General features: G+C 42.8%; 1 protein-coding gene across 1 annotated transcript in view; it reads right to left on the bottom strand.

The window, feature by feature from the left end:
* Window positions 1–16,350, bottom strand: part of cubn (cubilin (intrinsic factor-cobalamin receptor)) — a 33,983-nt gene that overhangs the window by 3,195 nt on the left and 14,438 nt on the right. The window contains exons 31-60 of the mRNA XM_076971880.1: window positions 16,054–16,210; window positions 15,844–15,960; window positions 15,599–15,712; window positions 15,350–15,478; window positions 15,129–15,261; window positions 14,580–14,785; window positions 14,050–14,424; window positions 13,735–13,932; window positions 13,477–13,623; window positions 13,179–13,369; window positions 12,916–13,084; window positions 12,587–12,758; window positions 12,317–12,495; window positions 11,972–12,181; window positions 11,744–11,884; window positions 11,468–11,649; window positions 10,705–10,876; window positions 10,357–10,554; window positions 10,056–10,205; window positions 9,831–9,952; window positions 9,493–9,718; window positions 9,220–9,407; window positions 8,943–9,099; window positions 8,692–8,841; window positions 8,300–8,488; window positions 6,783–6,912; window positions 6,020–6,237; window positions 4,774–4,979; window positions 4,467–4,629; window positions 4,032–4,240 (exon numbers count right to left, since the gene is read on the bottom strand). Of these exons, the coding sequence (XP_076827995.1) occupies window positions 4,032–4,240; window positions 4,467–4,629; window positions 4,774–4,979; window positions 6,020–6,237; window positions 6,783–6,912; window positions 8,300–8,488; window positions 8,692–8,841; window positions 8,943–9,099; window positions 9,220–9,407; window positions 9,493–9,718; window positions 9,831–9,952; window positions 10,056–10,205; window positions 10,357–10,554; window positions 10,705–10,876; window positions 11,468–11,649; window positions 11,744–11,884; window positions 11,972–12,181; window positions 12,317–12,495; window positions 12,587–12,758; window positions 12,916–13,084; window positions 13,179–13,369; window positions 13,477–13,623; window positions 13,735–13,932; window positions 14,050–14,424; window positions 14,580–14,785; window positions 15,129–15,261; window positions 15,350–15,478; window positions 15,599–15,712; window positions 15,844–15,960; window positions 16,054–16,210 (5,298 nt within the window). The remainder of the gene's footprint in view (window positions 1–4,031; window positions 4,241–4,466; window positions 4,630–4,773; window positions 4,980–6,019; window positions 6,238–6,782; window positions 6,913–8,299; window positions 8,489–8,691; window positions 8,842–8,942; window positions 9,100–9,219; window positions 9,408–9,492; window positions 9,719–9,830; window positions 9,953–10,055; window positions 10,206–10,356; window positions 10,555–10,704; window positions 10,877–11,467; window positions 11,650–11,743; window positions 11,885–11,971; window positions 12,182–12,316; window positions 12,496–12,586; window positions 12,759–12,915; window positions 13,085–13,178; window positions 13,370–13,476; window positions 13,624–13,734; window positions 13,933–14,049; window positions 14,425–14,579; window positions 14,786–15,128; window positions 15,262–15,349; window positions 15,479–15,598; window positions 15,713–15,843; window positions 15,961–16,053; window positions 16,211–16,350) is intronic.

Genomic DNA, 16,350 nt, shown 5'->3' with positions numbered 1-16,350 from the left:
GACGTCGACAAACTCCCGCCTTACTTCCGTATATACGTTCAAGAGGAGCAGACTGAAAGCAGCATGAGCGACGAAAATAACGGCAAAAAGATCGGGAAAAGCAGTATCCCGGTACACCACATGAAAGCGGGGATAAACTGTCCAGATCCGACCCGCGAATTGATTATCTATGCCCCCCTGGATGATATTTAATTACTATTAGAACCGGCCCGCAGGCCACAGCCGCCCGATGGCACACAAGCGGCGAGGGTCTGAGATAAAGTTTATAAGTTTAAACTTTAAACTGAGATAAAGTTTAAAGTCAGAGATAAAGTTTATTTATCTCTGATCCATATCTATGAGTTACTAGTTCGCTCTGGCGCCAACCACTGGCGATCGATCTCGATATAATACTTAATTTGTGTCCATTTTACAGGCCGCCCGGTAACAACTTAGGTTCGCTAACCCCGCCCCCCCGTCAACAATTAACGCTCGCCACCCCCTCCAGGTTCAAATCTCACTTCAAGCGATCTTGAAAAGTTGGCAACCCTGAATAAATAGGTAAATAGATAATTAAAATGGACTACTAAATAGAGGAAACCATACAACATTTACTCCCTATTGTAATGTACTTACAAAAAAGCAAAAACACACCGCAACTTCCATCGCAATTTTTTTGAAAAACACCCGCAACATCAAACATTTTAGCCCGCAACAATCACAAAAAAGGCCCGCGAAATCCTGGTGGGACTGTTAAAATACGCCAAAGTGTTTCTCAGCTTTAGTATGCGGTGAGCAGCGAAATACCGTAAAATCACGCATATAGGCGCAATAAGATTTGAAGCACGGATGAATCGCGAAAGCGCGGATAGCTTGACCGCGGTCCAGCAGACAGGGTTCACTGACCGAACCGTTTGAAAGTGTAACTCCTTATGGGTGTAATTCGAAGCGGCACGCTGAAATAACTCGGGCAGTAACGGAGTTCATAGTGAAAGACATGATGCCCGTTAATATAGTGAACAAGCCCGGCTTCATGGCTTTGTTAAACACACTGGATATGCGCTACCAAACGCCCTCACGCACATATTTTAGCCAAGTTGCTATACCTGCAGGGTTGCCAACTCTCACGCATTGAGCGTCTTAGACTAAAAAATTAGTAGTTCGCTCTGGCGCCAACCACAGGCGATCGATCGATCACGATATAATAATAATACTTAAATTTAGTCCATTTTACACCCAGTGGCGGACTTAGCAATTTGGAGGCTCAATGCGAATTTAGCTAGGGGGCCCATCAACATTAATATGCGAGAAATAAGTTCAGGTTCACACTACAAGATTTTAGGCTGGTTTTTCAGTCGCCGACTGTTTTTGTAGATCGCCGACAGAAACTGTGGTCGGACGCAAATCGGGGATCATTCGGCGCTCGCTCAGTCGTGTAGTGTGAACTGCTGAAAGACGCTCGCCGAGCCGTCGCCGAGTGGCCGCCAACTCATCGCAGACGACCGGCAGATATCTAGCATGTTTAATATCTAGCATGTTTCATATCTAGCCCAGTCGGCGCCTGTGAGTCAACAGCAGCGTCTAGCTTCATGCAACTTTACTACAAGACTGTGTTTAAGTTATTGTGACAGCACTGGAGAAATAGTGCGATTGACTATATGTTCACTGCAACGGAGAGATGAAATAATTCTGGCAATTTGGGACTATGGAGTGGTTAAACGGTAATAATAATAATAATAATAACGAAAACGTGGAGCACATGTACGTTGTTTTTATTTTCTTCGTGGTGTTGCTGGTTCTCGCGAGTGTTTCATTTTCGTGTTCTCGTGTTTTTGGACGGCAGCCAGATGAGTCGGCGATTCCCCAGTCGTGTAATTCGTGAGCCCGCGTCACCGATCAGTCATGTAGTGTGAAAGCCACAACAACTGAAAGACTCGCGATTACAGCACAACCAGTCGTGTAGTGCGAACGGCACAAAAACCTGATGACTGAAAAGTCGTGTAGTGTGAACCTGGCTTTAGCTAGACAAGGGGGCCCTACAGTGGGAGGGGCCCAAGGCAATTGCCTAGCAACGCCTCTATGCAAAGACCGCCTCTGTTTACAACCCCCCCCCCCCTCCCCCCCCCCCCGCAACCCTGTATCTGAGCTGTATAAAAAATGCCGAAACAGAGTTTCCTGAAGTGGAACAATGGGAAAAAATCGCGATTTTAAATCGCAATTTATAGATAAAAAATTGCAATTAGATTATTTTCCAAAATCGTTCAGCCCTAGCTGTGCAGCCCAACCAACTGAACTCATAATATTAAACTTGGCCAAATAATTAATAATAATTATTTTACCAGTTAGTTCTGACCCTACAATGCGATTGGCTGAGAGGCGATCACTGTAACCGAAGCTCTCCATGTATTACTCCGCCACATACAGGTAACCTAGCAACGCAGCAGCGTTTACAGGCCAAACAGCGCAACTATAAACAAGCAGCAATATTATCAAAATGAATTACAGGGAGTTCGTTAAATCTATTGGCTTCGAAAGCATTTGTTTCGATCTGAAACTGAAGGCTGAAGCTATAAATGACCAGCCTGATTCCTCCAATGAGCCAAGGTTTGTCACGCTTACAAACAATGATTTGGATGAGCTGGAAATGCAGAGAAACGAAGTTAATACCGTAAAACAAACGTCCTTAATGTATTTACATCCTGGTTAAAGAGCAACGACATTGCAGTCGATTTTAGTATTAACCAAAATGAAATGAATCAGCTTTTACGACGTTTTATGGATACGTCAGAAACGTGAAGGGAGAGTTATATGGCATCAGCAGCTTCGTTGGTTTAAAAGCTGGACTGAACAGATACCTGAACGAACCTCCAATCAGCCGTGGATGGTCAATAATTGTTGTACTTTATTTTTAATAAATACAATTTCATCAACAGTTGTTTTTGTGTATATTTACCTCTATAATATTTATTGGGTAAGGCTGTTCCAGTGTTGTGTAAGTTTAGCAGCGAGCCATTGAATTGAACTATTTTAACTGGCGGAGTGTTTTTAACCAAACAGGTCGTATTTTCTCGTCCTCTTTAACTCAAAATCTTTCAATAAACAGCGATAATTGAACTGTGGTATAATCGCAATAATACACTCGAGGTTCGTGCTATAACGTGTAATATTGGCACTGCTGTGCTGATCTACGACCGCAGCACAGCAGTACCAATATTACCCGTTATAGCACGAACCTCGAGTGTATTATTGCGTAAATAATTAATATAATAATAATAATAATTTTTATAATTTTGCTTCGCTTCGCTCATATTTGCTTGCCTTCGCCTTCCTCATAGGAATGAATTGCGAAGTTCGCTTCGCTTGGCCAAATTCGCGTGTATGTGTCTCCGGCTTTAACGTTTGATGTGGGAGTCTCCTGTGTTAAACTGGCGCTTAGCATCTCCACAGATTGCAATTTGGGTACTAGCACATTGCTTTGGATAAAAGCATATGTTAAAAGTTGTGTATTTCAATGTAATTAACCAGGGTATATAAACCACCCTGTTGGTAGTACTCATCTAATGGCGAACTTACCTCGATGTGTTTTTTCAAGTTTGACGGCGAGTTCATAAATGATGACAGCGATGTGTTCTTCGGAATGCAGAGGAGACACTTGAAGGAATACGAATCATTTTTCTTTTCGAGGAATTTAAACTATTGGGCTAAATAAAAAGCCAGGGGTGTTGGGGAAAGCCATCTGTTGCAGCCATGTCAGATCCTCAGCCAATTAGCGTACAAATCTTAAACTCTTACTGAGCGCTGATTGGTTATAGTCTTTTATTAAGCGTTGATTTAAAAATAGAAAAGGAACGAGATGTTTCTGTAAATGTAACGAAGTGAAAAGTTAAAAGTTTCGCTTTGAAATGTAGTGAAGTAAAAGTATAAAGTCTTACCAAATAAAAGTACTTGAGTAAAGTACAGATACATGGAAATGTTACTTAAGTACAGTAACGAATTACATTTACTTCGTTACTGTCCACCACTGGAGGGGCTGAATCACACGGAGCTCTTACCACAGGCCAGTCTTTCATCTCCAGGAAGTTGCTGACGCAACTCTGGCTGGGCTGGAGATGGAACTGCTGAACAACCACCTTCACGGTCTCCTGAGGTGGAGCATCCAGGGTCCAGCGGCAGGAGGTGAAGGCAGGGTATGAGTTGGGGTAAAACGGAGACGTGATGGTCTGAGGTGTGGTTGTGGCATTAAATATCCCTCCACACAGTCCTGGGCAGACACAGAATTTAATAGTGAGCGTGAACTGAGTTCATCCACATTTCTAAGTCAGAACCATAATGGACAATTAACCTGATGCATTTATTGCTTAGCTTTACAATTTTATGCACACTTCTTTGCAAAGTTCACCACTTTGAAAAATTATTTCAAGGTATTCACTGTAACATTAACATCAACTTTTGCAGGAAGAGTCGTGATGAAAAGAAGGTTGTCATACTGTTCACTTCACTGTAGGTGGCGTTAAAGCCTCTGAAAGCCACTGAGCCATCCGTGACAAAGTGCACTGTGAGGAAATTACTGGCTGACACAAAAGGTGCAGGAACTGTTGTACCACAGAATTTTCCAACCAGTGGGTAATTAACATTGTCACCATCAAAGACCTAAGAGAAGCACACAAACCAACGATTCAGTGTAGGTGGATACTGATGAATGCTTAAATTAAGACATTCTCACCCCAGTTTGGATATTTAATTTAATACTAAGATTGTATTGTCAAGTGTGAATCAAAACAGTTTGGTCTTTACCTTCACATAATCATATGGACAGCTAGAGTCAGAGTTACTCTCCAGTTCAAAAGTGGTGAATGTGAGGTTGATGACTTTGTTGGGGGAAACAGCAATGGTCCACAGACAGTTCATGAATGACTCGTATTTTCCATTCATGTCAGTGTCCGGTGAACCAAACTGTCCTGTAGAGGAGGTAAGATAGCCTCCACAACCTTGCTGAGGTCCTAAACCAGAACAGGAGAGAGATGTTAGAGAATTCTTCCCTCAAATTATTCTTTGCTTTTTAAAGAAAATACCAAAAATAATCAGTAGGTGGCAGTAACCGTCCATCAATGTATGCTCCAGCCTGTTATTTCTTTTCCAGATGCAACACACCTATTTAGTAATCCTAAAATCAGCTTCAGAACCACAATCAGCACTTAAAATTGTAGAATGTCTAAAAATATACAGCAGTTTCTTCCCTAATTCTCATTCACACAGTGCTAAAATTAGCCACCCCAAGAGAGCTCTGAATCCTGGGAAATGAAAGGAATGAGGAAGCTTAATGTCAAATATAAAAGGATGTACTTTGAACAGAAAAACAGACAGGAACACCGAGCAGTAGAAACATTTCTTCAGTTTGTACAAATGTCAAACAAACAGGCATGTAACTGCCACACTGCAACACTGCCCTTATATTTCTGCCCTTTGGCAGCAGTGGTGTGAGAATATTTGGCCTTTTTTCCATGTCCAGAGGCCGTGCTCAGACAGACTGGAGCGAATGAAGTCTGTTGTAGCCGAGGTGCTACACATGCCGTGCCCGGGAGCGTGGAGGATATGGTCTTCCTACATTCTCTCACTCACAGGCAAACTAGAAGAGCACCGTGCTGACTGACTCTTAAAAGTACACTTCTACTGAATGGGCTCTGATTTTTGTAAAGACCTTGGCACTCTGGTCTAGGGACAAAAGCTGTTTTGAAGCAGCAGGCTGGTGTCCTCTGCTCCTGTATCTACTCTTCTGTGCCCAGATCCCTTTATAATGCGTCTGGGTGACTCACTCTGTAAATATGCCCACGTGCCTTTTCTATTAGGGAGGACAGATTAGGGAGCCACATAATAAAACTGCTGATTAGAACTGGGAGTAAGGACTAAAATACCTGAATTTCTCCCTGTAACAGATGTGTTCTATAAAATGGTGATAAAAGAACAATTTGTTTTATGCAGAGGGGATGCTTAATATATACTCATGGTGACGGAGAAGCATCTGTAAGAACACACACCGTACCTAAAGTTTCTCTGTAGGTTGCCCTCCATCCCCCAGCATCCACCGAGGCGTCTGTCTTGAATACGATGAATAGCTGATTGGTTGAAGACCTGAGCGTTGGGGGGAGCACCGCCCCACAGAATCGGCCAATGAGTGGAGCCAAGGTGTTCGATCCATCATAGACAGCCACATAGTCAAAGTTACAGGTCGAGGAAGCTTCAAGATGGAAAGCGTTGAATCTTGGAGATGAAGGAACGTAAAAGGTATTTGTGTCAACAGTGAAGCACAACACAATTGGAAAATCTTCCACTGGCTAAACACCTGTGGCCTTCTTGTAGAATATAGCCAGGTAGCTTGAAGGAATCATTTTAATAGGTGTGAAACTGCAAGGGAAACACTTCCTCTTTGACACACACAGTACACAATGTGGAGCTGGTCTACACAAAGGGTCTAGCACCTGCACGGGAAACAGATGGAAAGACCCAGATTGCCTTTCTCACTGAACCGCAGGGTGTCTCACAGGTGGAGCATGTGATGGAGGACAAAACACGTATGGTGGAAATCCTGATTCTAAAACATTTGAGTTTTTGACTAAAATTATAAGTAGCCCTCACGTAAGGGATTTTGCTGCTTGGGAGAAATATGGCCAGTAATGGAAAACACACTTATAATATTATATTTTCATCAGTTACTATACAGTAAACCAGATGTTTGGTTACAATTTATGAGTTTAAGAGTTTATGAGCATGAGTAATTAAGTAAGAGAAGAGAAAAAACAACTTACTTAAGTTCAATGATGCGATTGTCTTGTACAAAGATGTGGTAGGTGCAGTTTATGTTGTGGTGGTAGTTGATTATGTTGATAGTAGGACTGCTAACTGTTCCTGATGTGCCATTGAACACACCCCCACAAGCTGTAAAGAAAACGTTATCATCACTACACAGTCAAAACTAAACTGCTCCGAAGAACTGAATATGGTCTCTATGCCTTTGGAGTCCACAGCAAAATACAACACGTCAGGAAAAAGGTCAGTCACTGCTGGATTAAGAACTAAGTTTTTGTTGATGTCTGGCTACACATGGCCCTATGCTTCCACACAGTATCATTAGCCATCGTCCAGTAATCTATCAATAAACAAAGGCTCAGTTACTCACAGTAAATACATTTGTGTGTACGTGTGGCATTGAAAGACCATTTAGGCCATTGTTCACCCCCTTGACTTCATTGAAATGCACACACACACACATTCACACACACACGTGTGTGTACGCATGTGTATAAAACAACTGTGATAATATCTGTATGAGAAAAGTAAAGTATTAATTATGGCCTACATGATCTTACATAGGTGTGCATATGAATGGAGGAACCAGCTGCTGAATTCCTCCTCATGTATCTACAGACATATATGTCTGGCATTTGGGACCTGATTTCAAATCCCGGCTAATTGTTTCAAAACTGCAGAGTCTCTTCATTCCATCCATTCATTCCACATTTGTGTCCTCGGTGGACATTCCTATCAGCCACCAGACTCAAATACTGTATAAAAGGGCATTGCCAGAGGGCACTGCCAGAAGTTTGCCATTGCCAAACTTTACACAAGGGCACGGACAAACCTACAGGCTTATCAGCCCATCTAGGTCACTGTCCTGGAAGCTAGACAACTGGAGCAGACAACTACTCTACAGAGCTAATTTTCCCTGTTTCATTTCTCCACATGGCTGCCCGCCTGCTTGAGGAATAATGAGATGAGGAGAGACAAGCGATCCATCCTGGGCCGGCCACCTCCTGCCTAACCGGATGCCTACACCATGATGGACATTATTACATCTTTTATATTCTGTCTAAATGGACATTATTGCATCTTTTACATTCTGTCTACATTCTGTCTATATTGTTGTTGTTGTCATGGTGACCGGTGTCGGCCAGAGGAGGATGGGCTTCCCCCCTGAGTCTTGGTTCCTCTCAAGGTTTCTTCCTCATGCAAAAACTAGGGAGTTTTTCCTTGCCACTGTCGCCTTTGGCTTGGTCACTGGGGGCTAGGACTCGGCACTTGTAAAGCTGCTTTGTGACAACAACTGTTGTAAAAAGCGCTATATAAATAAAATTTGATTTGATTTGATACTCTTATTACAAGTGACCATATACAAATACAAATCAGAACTAACAATTATAAGAATCTCCTTTAGTAAAAAGGACAACAGATAAGTTAAATGGAATGTCAATGTACATCTCAAATAGATTACGGTGGAATATTGATGGACAATAGTGTAAAATGTGTTCTGTTATATAGCACTCACGGATGGCCATGTACTCAGCCAGGAAGCCTTTTTCATTGATGATAGAATCAGAATAGAAGTTAAGGAGCATGGGACCAAATGTGGAGAAAAGCCCTGGGATGGTGTTGCCACACAGAGTGGCCAGAAGGTTGGCGTTTGAATGTAAACCCTCGTAGATCTTAACTCCGTCATAGATACATGTTGATCCCGCTGAAAGTCGAACAACAAAATTCAGATGTGTTTGTCATATGTGTCTGTGCATGTGTGTATATGGTTGGAGACACAGAAAATAAGAAACTACATTTAAAAAGTATTATGGCACATTTCATTTAGAAGGTTTGTCCAGGTGGCAAAGAATAAAATCCATGAAGCTGCAGAGGAAACTCAGCACTGAACTTCATGACTTAACCTACCTTCTATCTGAAAGGTTTTAAAGGTGATGACAATCACAGTCTGATCTCCGGCATCAATACGGTAGTCACAGTTTGAGTTGGAGGGGTAATAATCCGGGTAGTTAGGGGATACCACACGACCCACAGGGGCAGAGAAGTTTGCTCCACACCCTAAAGGAAGATACCAGCAACACATCTGAATGTGACTACACAACGTTCTAAGGGGGTAAAAAGGTAATGAAGTTCCTAAAGTTCAGCCATGCTGTACGCACGTGTCAAGAACAAGGCTGAGAAGCCTCGGCCAGGTGTCTCCGTAGACTGAAAACGTGCGTTGATCACGTTGAAGGGAGCTACAATGGCTGGAGGAGCTACAGAGCCACAGGCAGTGGTCAAGAGCGCACTGCTTAGCTCTTGGTCACCAGACCATACCTGACGCACAGGCATAAAGACGAGAATTTACAGATGAATAAACTTAGACCAAATATTACTGAAAAACTTGTAACATTCTGTTGAAGTAAAATGTTTGTATAAATGTTTCCAAATTGTCACCTTGATGTAACTGTTCTGGCAGTGTCCACTAGAGTCAGGTATCTGGAAGTCACTGGCAAAACTCATTTCCACATGATTGCCCTCGTGAGCAATGATGGTCCAGGAACATTCGATATTAGATGGGAAGGTTTGAGGGTAATTGGGGGACTTTATAGTGCCTGAGTCAGCATGTATAACACCACCACAGCCTAAAGATTGAAAGGATCTTATATTAGGGAAAAAAAGGCCAAACAGTATGAAAAGCAATATTCAGATTTGTTGACGAGTTAATACCTGAAGAGTCTGTTGACCATGTAGCCAGAAAGCCTCCTTTGGACACAGAGTGGTCAGCCAGGAACACCACCGCTAATTTGTTGGAACCTGACTGGACCGTCCCAGGGGAAGAATGACCACAATACTGTCCAATGAGGGGAGCGCCTGGGGATCCACCGTTAAAGATACTCACGGAGTCCCAAGAACACTGGCTGTGCTCTTCCACTTCAAAGTATGTGAATGTTAGCTGGACAAAGAAAAGTATACCATTAGCACCCACTATGGAAGAAGAGAATTATTGTGCAAAACATAATAACGTGGTGTATGAAACAAAGCTGAATTGTCAAAATAAAACTTACTGTGATTGTATGGCCTTCAGGGGCCTCCAAAAGCCAGGCACAACGACTTGGGCTGGGGTAGCTTTCTGGATAACTAGGACTAGAAATTATCCCTCCCTCACCACTCTGGGAACCTCCACAATCTAAATGGAAGGACAGTTCAGTTAAACATACCTAAGTTCAACATACCTTTGTACTTCGGAGATCAAAATGTTTCTATATTTCGGCATCAAGTCATTAAGTTACCTGAGAAGTAATATGTAACTTTGAATCCTAAGTCAACCACAGCTTCGTCAGACAGGAAGTGGATCCAGAGCTGGGGAGTGAACACCACAATGGGAACTGGAGGAGTCGTCTGACCACAGAAACGTGCAAGAAGTTCGCCATTTACATCTCCTAGAAAGTGATTTAAACATGATCTTCATGAGTGGCTTATTTCCTGCTCATCTTAAATAACAACAATAGATGATAAAGTGAACTTTGGAAATGAGTGTGTCAGTAGGTTCTGATATATACACTATGTACATCTCTCTTTTGAGTCACTTACCGAGTCTGAACTCAAGGTAGTCCCAGTCACAAGTCTGGTGATGTTCTAGATGAAGGTCCTCTATGAGCACGACGATGGAAGAGTTCACATGCTGAGGATTCTGGATCAGCCATTCACAGTTGAGGTTGTTGCTGTAGTTACTAACACCATAGTCAGGTGATGTAAAGTTCCCTGGGGTACTAAGGATTCCTCCACAAACTGTAAAAATGTTTTTAAAATCAATCGGATTGATTGATTCAATATAAGTCGTAATTAGTGCTTTATAGATCACAGAATTGATTTGCATTTAATCAATTTAGTAAATGTTTAGAATCGTAGAGTTCTCGTAGGCTGTGTAAGGTCTCTCACCTGCTGCCTCGTCAGAGGAATAGTCTGCAGTGAATCCACCGTTAGACACAGAAGAATCGGTGGCAAAAACAACCGTCATAGTGTTGCCAGAAGACTTCACCTGAGTGCCAGCGGGCTCAGAGCCACAGAACCTCTGCAAGCGAGGGCTGTTGGACAGCAGCCCATTGAAGACCTAAGAACCACATCATCCCACCAACCAAGGGTTAATGTGCTGACACCTCCATGCCAAGCCAGAGCTGGATCAGACAACAATTACCGAAGCTATCCATTTTAACAGAATGAACCAAATAGAATCAAACTATCTTTTCTAAGTAAGTAAGTAAAACTTTATTTATATAGCACTTTTCTAGAGTAACTCACAAAGTGCTTTACAAAAAGGCTTGCAAAAACAATACAATACAGTATAAGTTAAATATATTATAATCCTATAGATAAAAAATTGATAAGCACAAATACACACCTACAATAAAACACATTTGATCAAAGGCTGTCAAAAGCAAGAGAGTAAAAATGTGTCTTTAAACATTTTTTAAAGACCTGAATTGACTCGGAGAGTCTGATCTCATTAGAGAGATTATTCCACAATTTTGGGGCATAAACTGCAAAAGCCCGGTCCCCCTTTGATTTTAAGTTAGCACGGGGGACAGCTAATAACCCCTGATTTGACTAATCTAACCACTACTAAACATTATCAAGATATCAAAGTTTTATTTTTTAATCATAGGTTTCAGAACACTAACAGATAAAAACATGGGTATCTCACCTCCACATAGTCAAACAAACAGCTGTTGTGGTCCTCCAGTCGAATGTCATTGAAAGTGAGCGTGACCCTGCGACCTTGAGGCACAGTGATCCTCCAGTGACATATTCGGTTGTGGGGGTACAGGTTGGGGTAGTTTGGTGATGAGATTGTCCCAGAGGGGGCATTCAGATCCCCTCCACACTCTGTCAGAGAATAAACACCAACGAGTAAAATATCTTCAAGCATCAACGATTTTGAAACCTGCAGTGGAATCCTTTTCCTTTGTAGTTTACCTACCCTCTACACTGGCCTCAAATGAAAGGCTAAATCCATTTGCATTTCCACTGCCATCACTCACAAACTTCACATATGCAAAACTGTCTCCTGTGTCCATGGGTGTAGGCAGGCTGCTTCCACAGTGCTTCCCAAGGAGACGTCCTGCACAGCAGTAAAACTCGGATTAATATCTTGTTTAAATGGTAAAAACAATTGGATAAATTGTTGCATTTGAGCTGTGTGACTCACCAGTAGCGTTGTACTCGCGAACTTCTACATAATCATTAGTACAGGATGTGGAGCTCTGGAGGTTAAAGGCTGTGAAGCTGAGGGTCAAATAGTGCCCAGTGGGGCCCTCCATGTACCACTCACAATTAGAGTTGTCTGGGTAATTTGAATCTGGGTATCCTGGGCTTTTGATTGTACCACTCTGCCCAATGTATGTGCCGCCACATGTAGCTGTTTGGGTCAAAATATGAACATTAACTAACTGAATGAACAAGTAACAAATTATTATGAACCTACAGCATGAACTAGAAACATCTAGAAATCTCTAAGTGTCTCTACATGGATATGGTAGAAAGTCTGGGTTACCTATTGAGTACTTGGCCTTAAAGCCTTTGTGTGAGATGCTATGGTCAGTGCGGAAGCGAAGGTACATAGCAGAGCCTCGGGAATGTTGAGTAGATGGCCGTATATCACCACAGAGCTTGGCAATCAGGTCAGTGTTCGAACTTACACCATCACGCACTTCCAGGTAGTCATAGTAACATCTAGGAAATTGGATAAGGTTTAGTTAACACTGTTCACCAAAAGTAAGCTATTGTGTGGTGATAAATACACAACAAGAAGTGTGAGAAATACCCAGTGTTTGGTTCAATGAAGAAGTCCTCAAAGTCCAGTTGCACAGACTCCCCATTGGGAACCAAAATAATCCAAACACAGTCAATGTTTTGAGGATAATTTGAAGGGTAATTGGGTGATGTAATATACCCTGGTGGATCTCCATTGTTCAACTCAATGGTCCCTCCACAACCTGAACAATCAAAGGTGTTTATCATTAATCTCATTTACTGAACTGAATATCACATTAATTGCCATTTGATTTAGTTATCCTTGAAGTCAATTAAATAAAGATCTTTTATAAAATACCTGGATATGTGGCAAACTAATTAAGCTTTGTGAGGACTTACCAGAACTGTGGGCCTCAAATATCAGCTTGAAGCCACTGCCCTCATTTGAGGCGTCTGAGACAAAGCGCACGTGGAGATGGTTATCAGTGGTCTGTGTAACAGCAGGAGGATTGGACCCGCACAAACGGCCATGAAGAGAGGGTGCGCTACCGTCTGGCCCATTCCTTAACTAAAGAGGGTTACATTATTAGTTAGACTAAAGACTCACAACGACACTTCATACATAGAATACAGGGGACTCTCTCTCCCACACCAGGTCTTACCTCCAGGTAGTCTCCAGTACTGCAGGCAGTACCAAAACCCTGCACTTGGAATGGATTCAGGAAGGTGACGGAAACTCTATAGCCTGGAGTTACCATCACGTGCCAGCTACAGTCCAAGTTAGGCTTATAGTTCTGTGGGTAGTTGGGGGAGCGGAGTACTCCCCTGTCTACATGAAGCAGGCCTCCACAACCTGAGATACAGACACCATTAGTGTTCTAACCTCCGTGTACTTATCATATGTACAGCTGCTCTACCTTGCGTGGAACAGGGGTGCGGGATTATGGTTTGGGAGCTCACCTTTAGAGTAGGAGGCATTGAAGCCTCCACCGCTGACGATGGCATCAGACTTAAAACGCAGGAACATGGCATCGCCTGTGGAGTGGATTGATCCAGGGAGCTCATGACCACATAGCCTTGCCAATTCAGGGGACATGTTGGTCTCACCTGGAAGAAAAAGACAACCAAGGTCATCAAAAGCACACCTGCAGACAGAAGAGGCCTGTAATTCACACTATTATTAATGTTTAATGTCGTTTCAAACCCCAAGATTCTCACCATCCCTGACGACTAAGCTGTCATATAAACATGTGACTTGATCCTCAATGTTCATATAAAGCAGATTGAGCTCCACGATTGAGTCAGGTGAGCGGATGACCCATGAGCATTCCAGATTAGGCTCATACTGATTAGGCCAACCCGGTGAGAAGAGGAACCTCGGGGTATCTCCAGGCACGAGAGCTCCTCCACATGCACCTATGAAATAACAATCCAGAATAATCCATGAATAACAATCCATATACAAAATTACCTTCATTCTGTGATACACATGACATACGATCAAAACAGTAGCCACTCTGTAGCTAAGCTGACCTGGCTGTATAGTAGGCAATGGACCAGAGTTCTGTATGGCTGTCCATTCAATGAGGAAACCTCTTCCTCCAATCACATAGTCTGACTTGAACTCCAGCGTCATGGAGCTACCAGAACTTCTCACCGAGTTAGGCAGAAACAGACCACAAAACACTCCCAGGAGATAAGCGTGGACATTGGGTCCATCAAATATCTTAAGCTGGTCAAAGGCACAGTCATACAGGTCCTCTATATCGATATCAAGAAAGCGGATCTGAACGTAGGAGTCTCCACTGACTGTGATGGTCCAACGATAGTCAGAGTTCTCAGGGTAGGTGCGTGGATACAGAGGTGAGGCTATCTGGCCAGAGCTTCCTGTGATGTCATTTCCATACACTGGGAAGACAGGAAATAAGTAATAAAATAATGAGCTAGGATAAGCTCAATTCAATAATCTATTCCCACTTGAGCCATATATACATAATAAACATAAACACATAATAGCTGCTCCTTTACTGATATTCAGAAGTCATGAATGTGCTTAAACCCACAGTGTGAGAATGTGGCCCTGAATCCAGCTCCACTAACGGAGGAGTCAGAGACGAACTTCACCCAGAGCACATGGCCAATGAGGGAGGTGTAGTTAGAGGGAAGCGAGTTCCCACAGAACCGGCCAACCAGAGCACCGGTAGAGTTTCCCTCTCGAATTTCCAGGTAGTCATTATTACAGCTTTCACTGTGCTGCAGCTCAAACAGACTGGATATAAATGCAGAGAGAAAACAATCAAGAAGAGCAGAGCATCAGTAGAGCATAATAGAGCATCAGTAGAGCATCAGAAGAGCATTAGTAGAACATCAGTAGAACATCAGTAGAGCATCAATAGAGCATCAGTAGAACATCAGTAGAGTATCAATAGAACATCAGTAGAGCATCAGAAGAGCATCAGTAAAACATCAGTAGAGCATCAATAGAGCATCAGTAGAGTATCAATAGAACATCAGTAGAGCATCAGAAGAGCATCAGTAGAGCAGTGTATCAGCTCGGCCATCACTAGGTGGTTTTACTGCTGAGGGGGTAGTAAGAGCAAGACCATGCTTACATGAAGGAGAGTTGGAGACGGTTGCCAGGGGAGCTAATTATGGTCCATACACATTCAGTGTTGGGTGGGTAGGCGTCCGGGTAGTTGGGGCTGTTAAAGGCTCCTGACTCCATATGCAGATTTCCACCACAGCCTGAGTTAAGAGTCTTGGTTAATACAAAGCTAATCAAATTAATCTTGTTGCCATTCAAACTGAAATTTTGAGCTTAAACTGAGCTTACTTGAGGTTGAAGCCATGTATGTTGCCCTAAAGCCTTTCTTGGTCACAGAAGAGTCTGACACAAACTTTACCACCAGTGCATTGCTGAAGGAAGTTATAGGATGGGGTAAGTCACTTCCACAGTAGCGACCTTTAAAATGGAAATAAAGTAAATAAAATAAAATAAAAGGCACTAAAGAGTCGCCTCTAATGCTTATGTGATTTCAAACTTTATGAGAGGGAGATGTGCAAGAAAATTTGATCATTTTACCAACTGATGGAGCCCCATAGTTGTCACCATCTAAGATTTCCACTGCATCATGTGAGCAGTTGGCGTTCAGCATCTCCAGCTCAAAGTCAGTAAAGGACAGAGTCACGTGAGTGTCTGGCCACAGACGAGACAGAGATAAGAATTATAGTGCTAAACAATTTCATAACAGAACTATATGACAAAGTGCTTGGCGTTAATGTTAAAGAAACACCATGAAGGTATGATGCTGAGACTGGACCACGCACATGGTTGCCGTGCCTTAATAATCCAGCTGCAGTTCTGATTGTCGGGGTAGAGGAACGGGTAGCGTGGGGACGCTATAGCACCTCCCACGTCATCAGCCATGATAGTGGCTCCGCACGCTGTAACGAAAGGAACAGAAGACCTGCAGCTCGTCGTACGGCAGTGAAGTAATACGGGACATGGAGTTGTGGAGGACTCATAGCTTGACTGACCTTCTGAGAACTCAGCTCTGAAGCCTCTGTGAGTGTTGCTGATATCTGATCTGAAGCGAACGTAGATTATGTTCTGTGAGGAGATGACGGGATCAGGTCTGGAGAAGCCACACACTTTGGCCAGCAGAGGAGAGGACTCTTCTGGTCCATCATGGATCTGAAGTTGAAGAAAGGATAAATAAGACAAAGGGCTTATCATATTTAATCTGCATTAACTGTCTGATCATAAGGGTCAGTTGTTAGTGAATAATAGTGAATAGTGATGTCAAGGCTTGAGGCTTCTAAGCCACACTATAG

The sequence above is a fragment of the Brachyhypopomus gauderio genome, chromosome 13, assembly GCF_052324685.1.
Source record: "Brachyhypopomus gauderio isolate BG-103 chromosome 13, BGAUD_0.2, whole genome shotgun sequence".
Lineage (NCBI taxonomy): Eukaryota > Metazoa > Chordata > Actinopteri > Gymnotiformes > Hypopomidae > Brachyhypopomus > Brachyhypopomus gauderio.
This window is presented reverse-complemented; position numbering and strand designations above follow the sequence as displayed.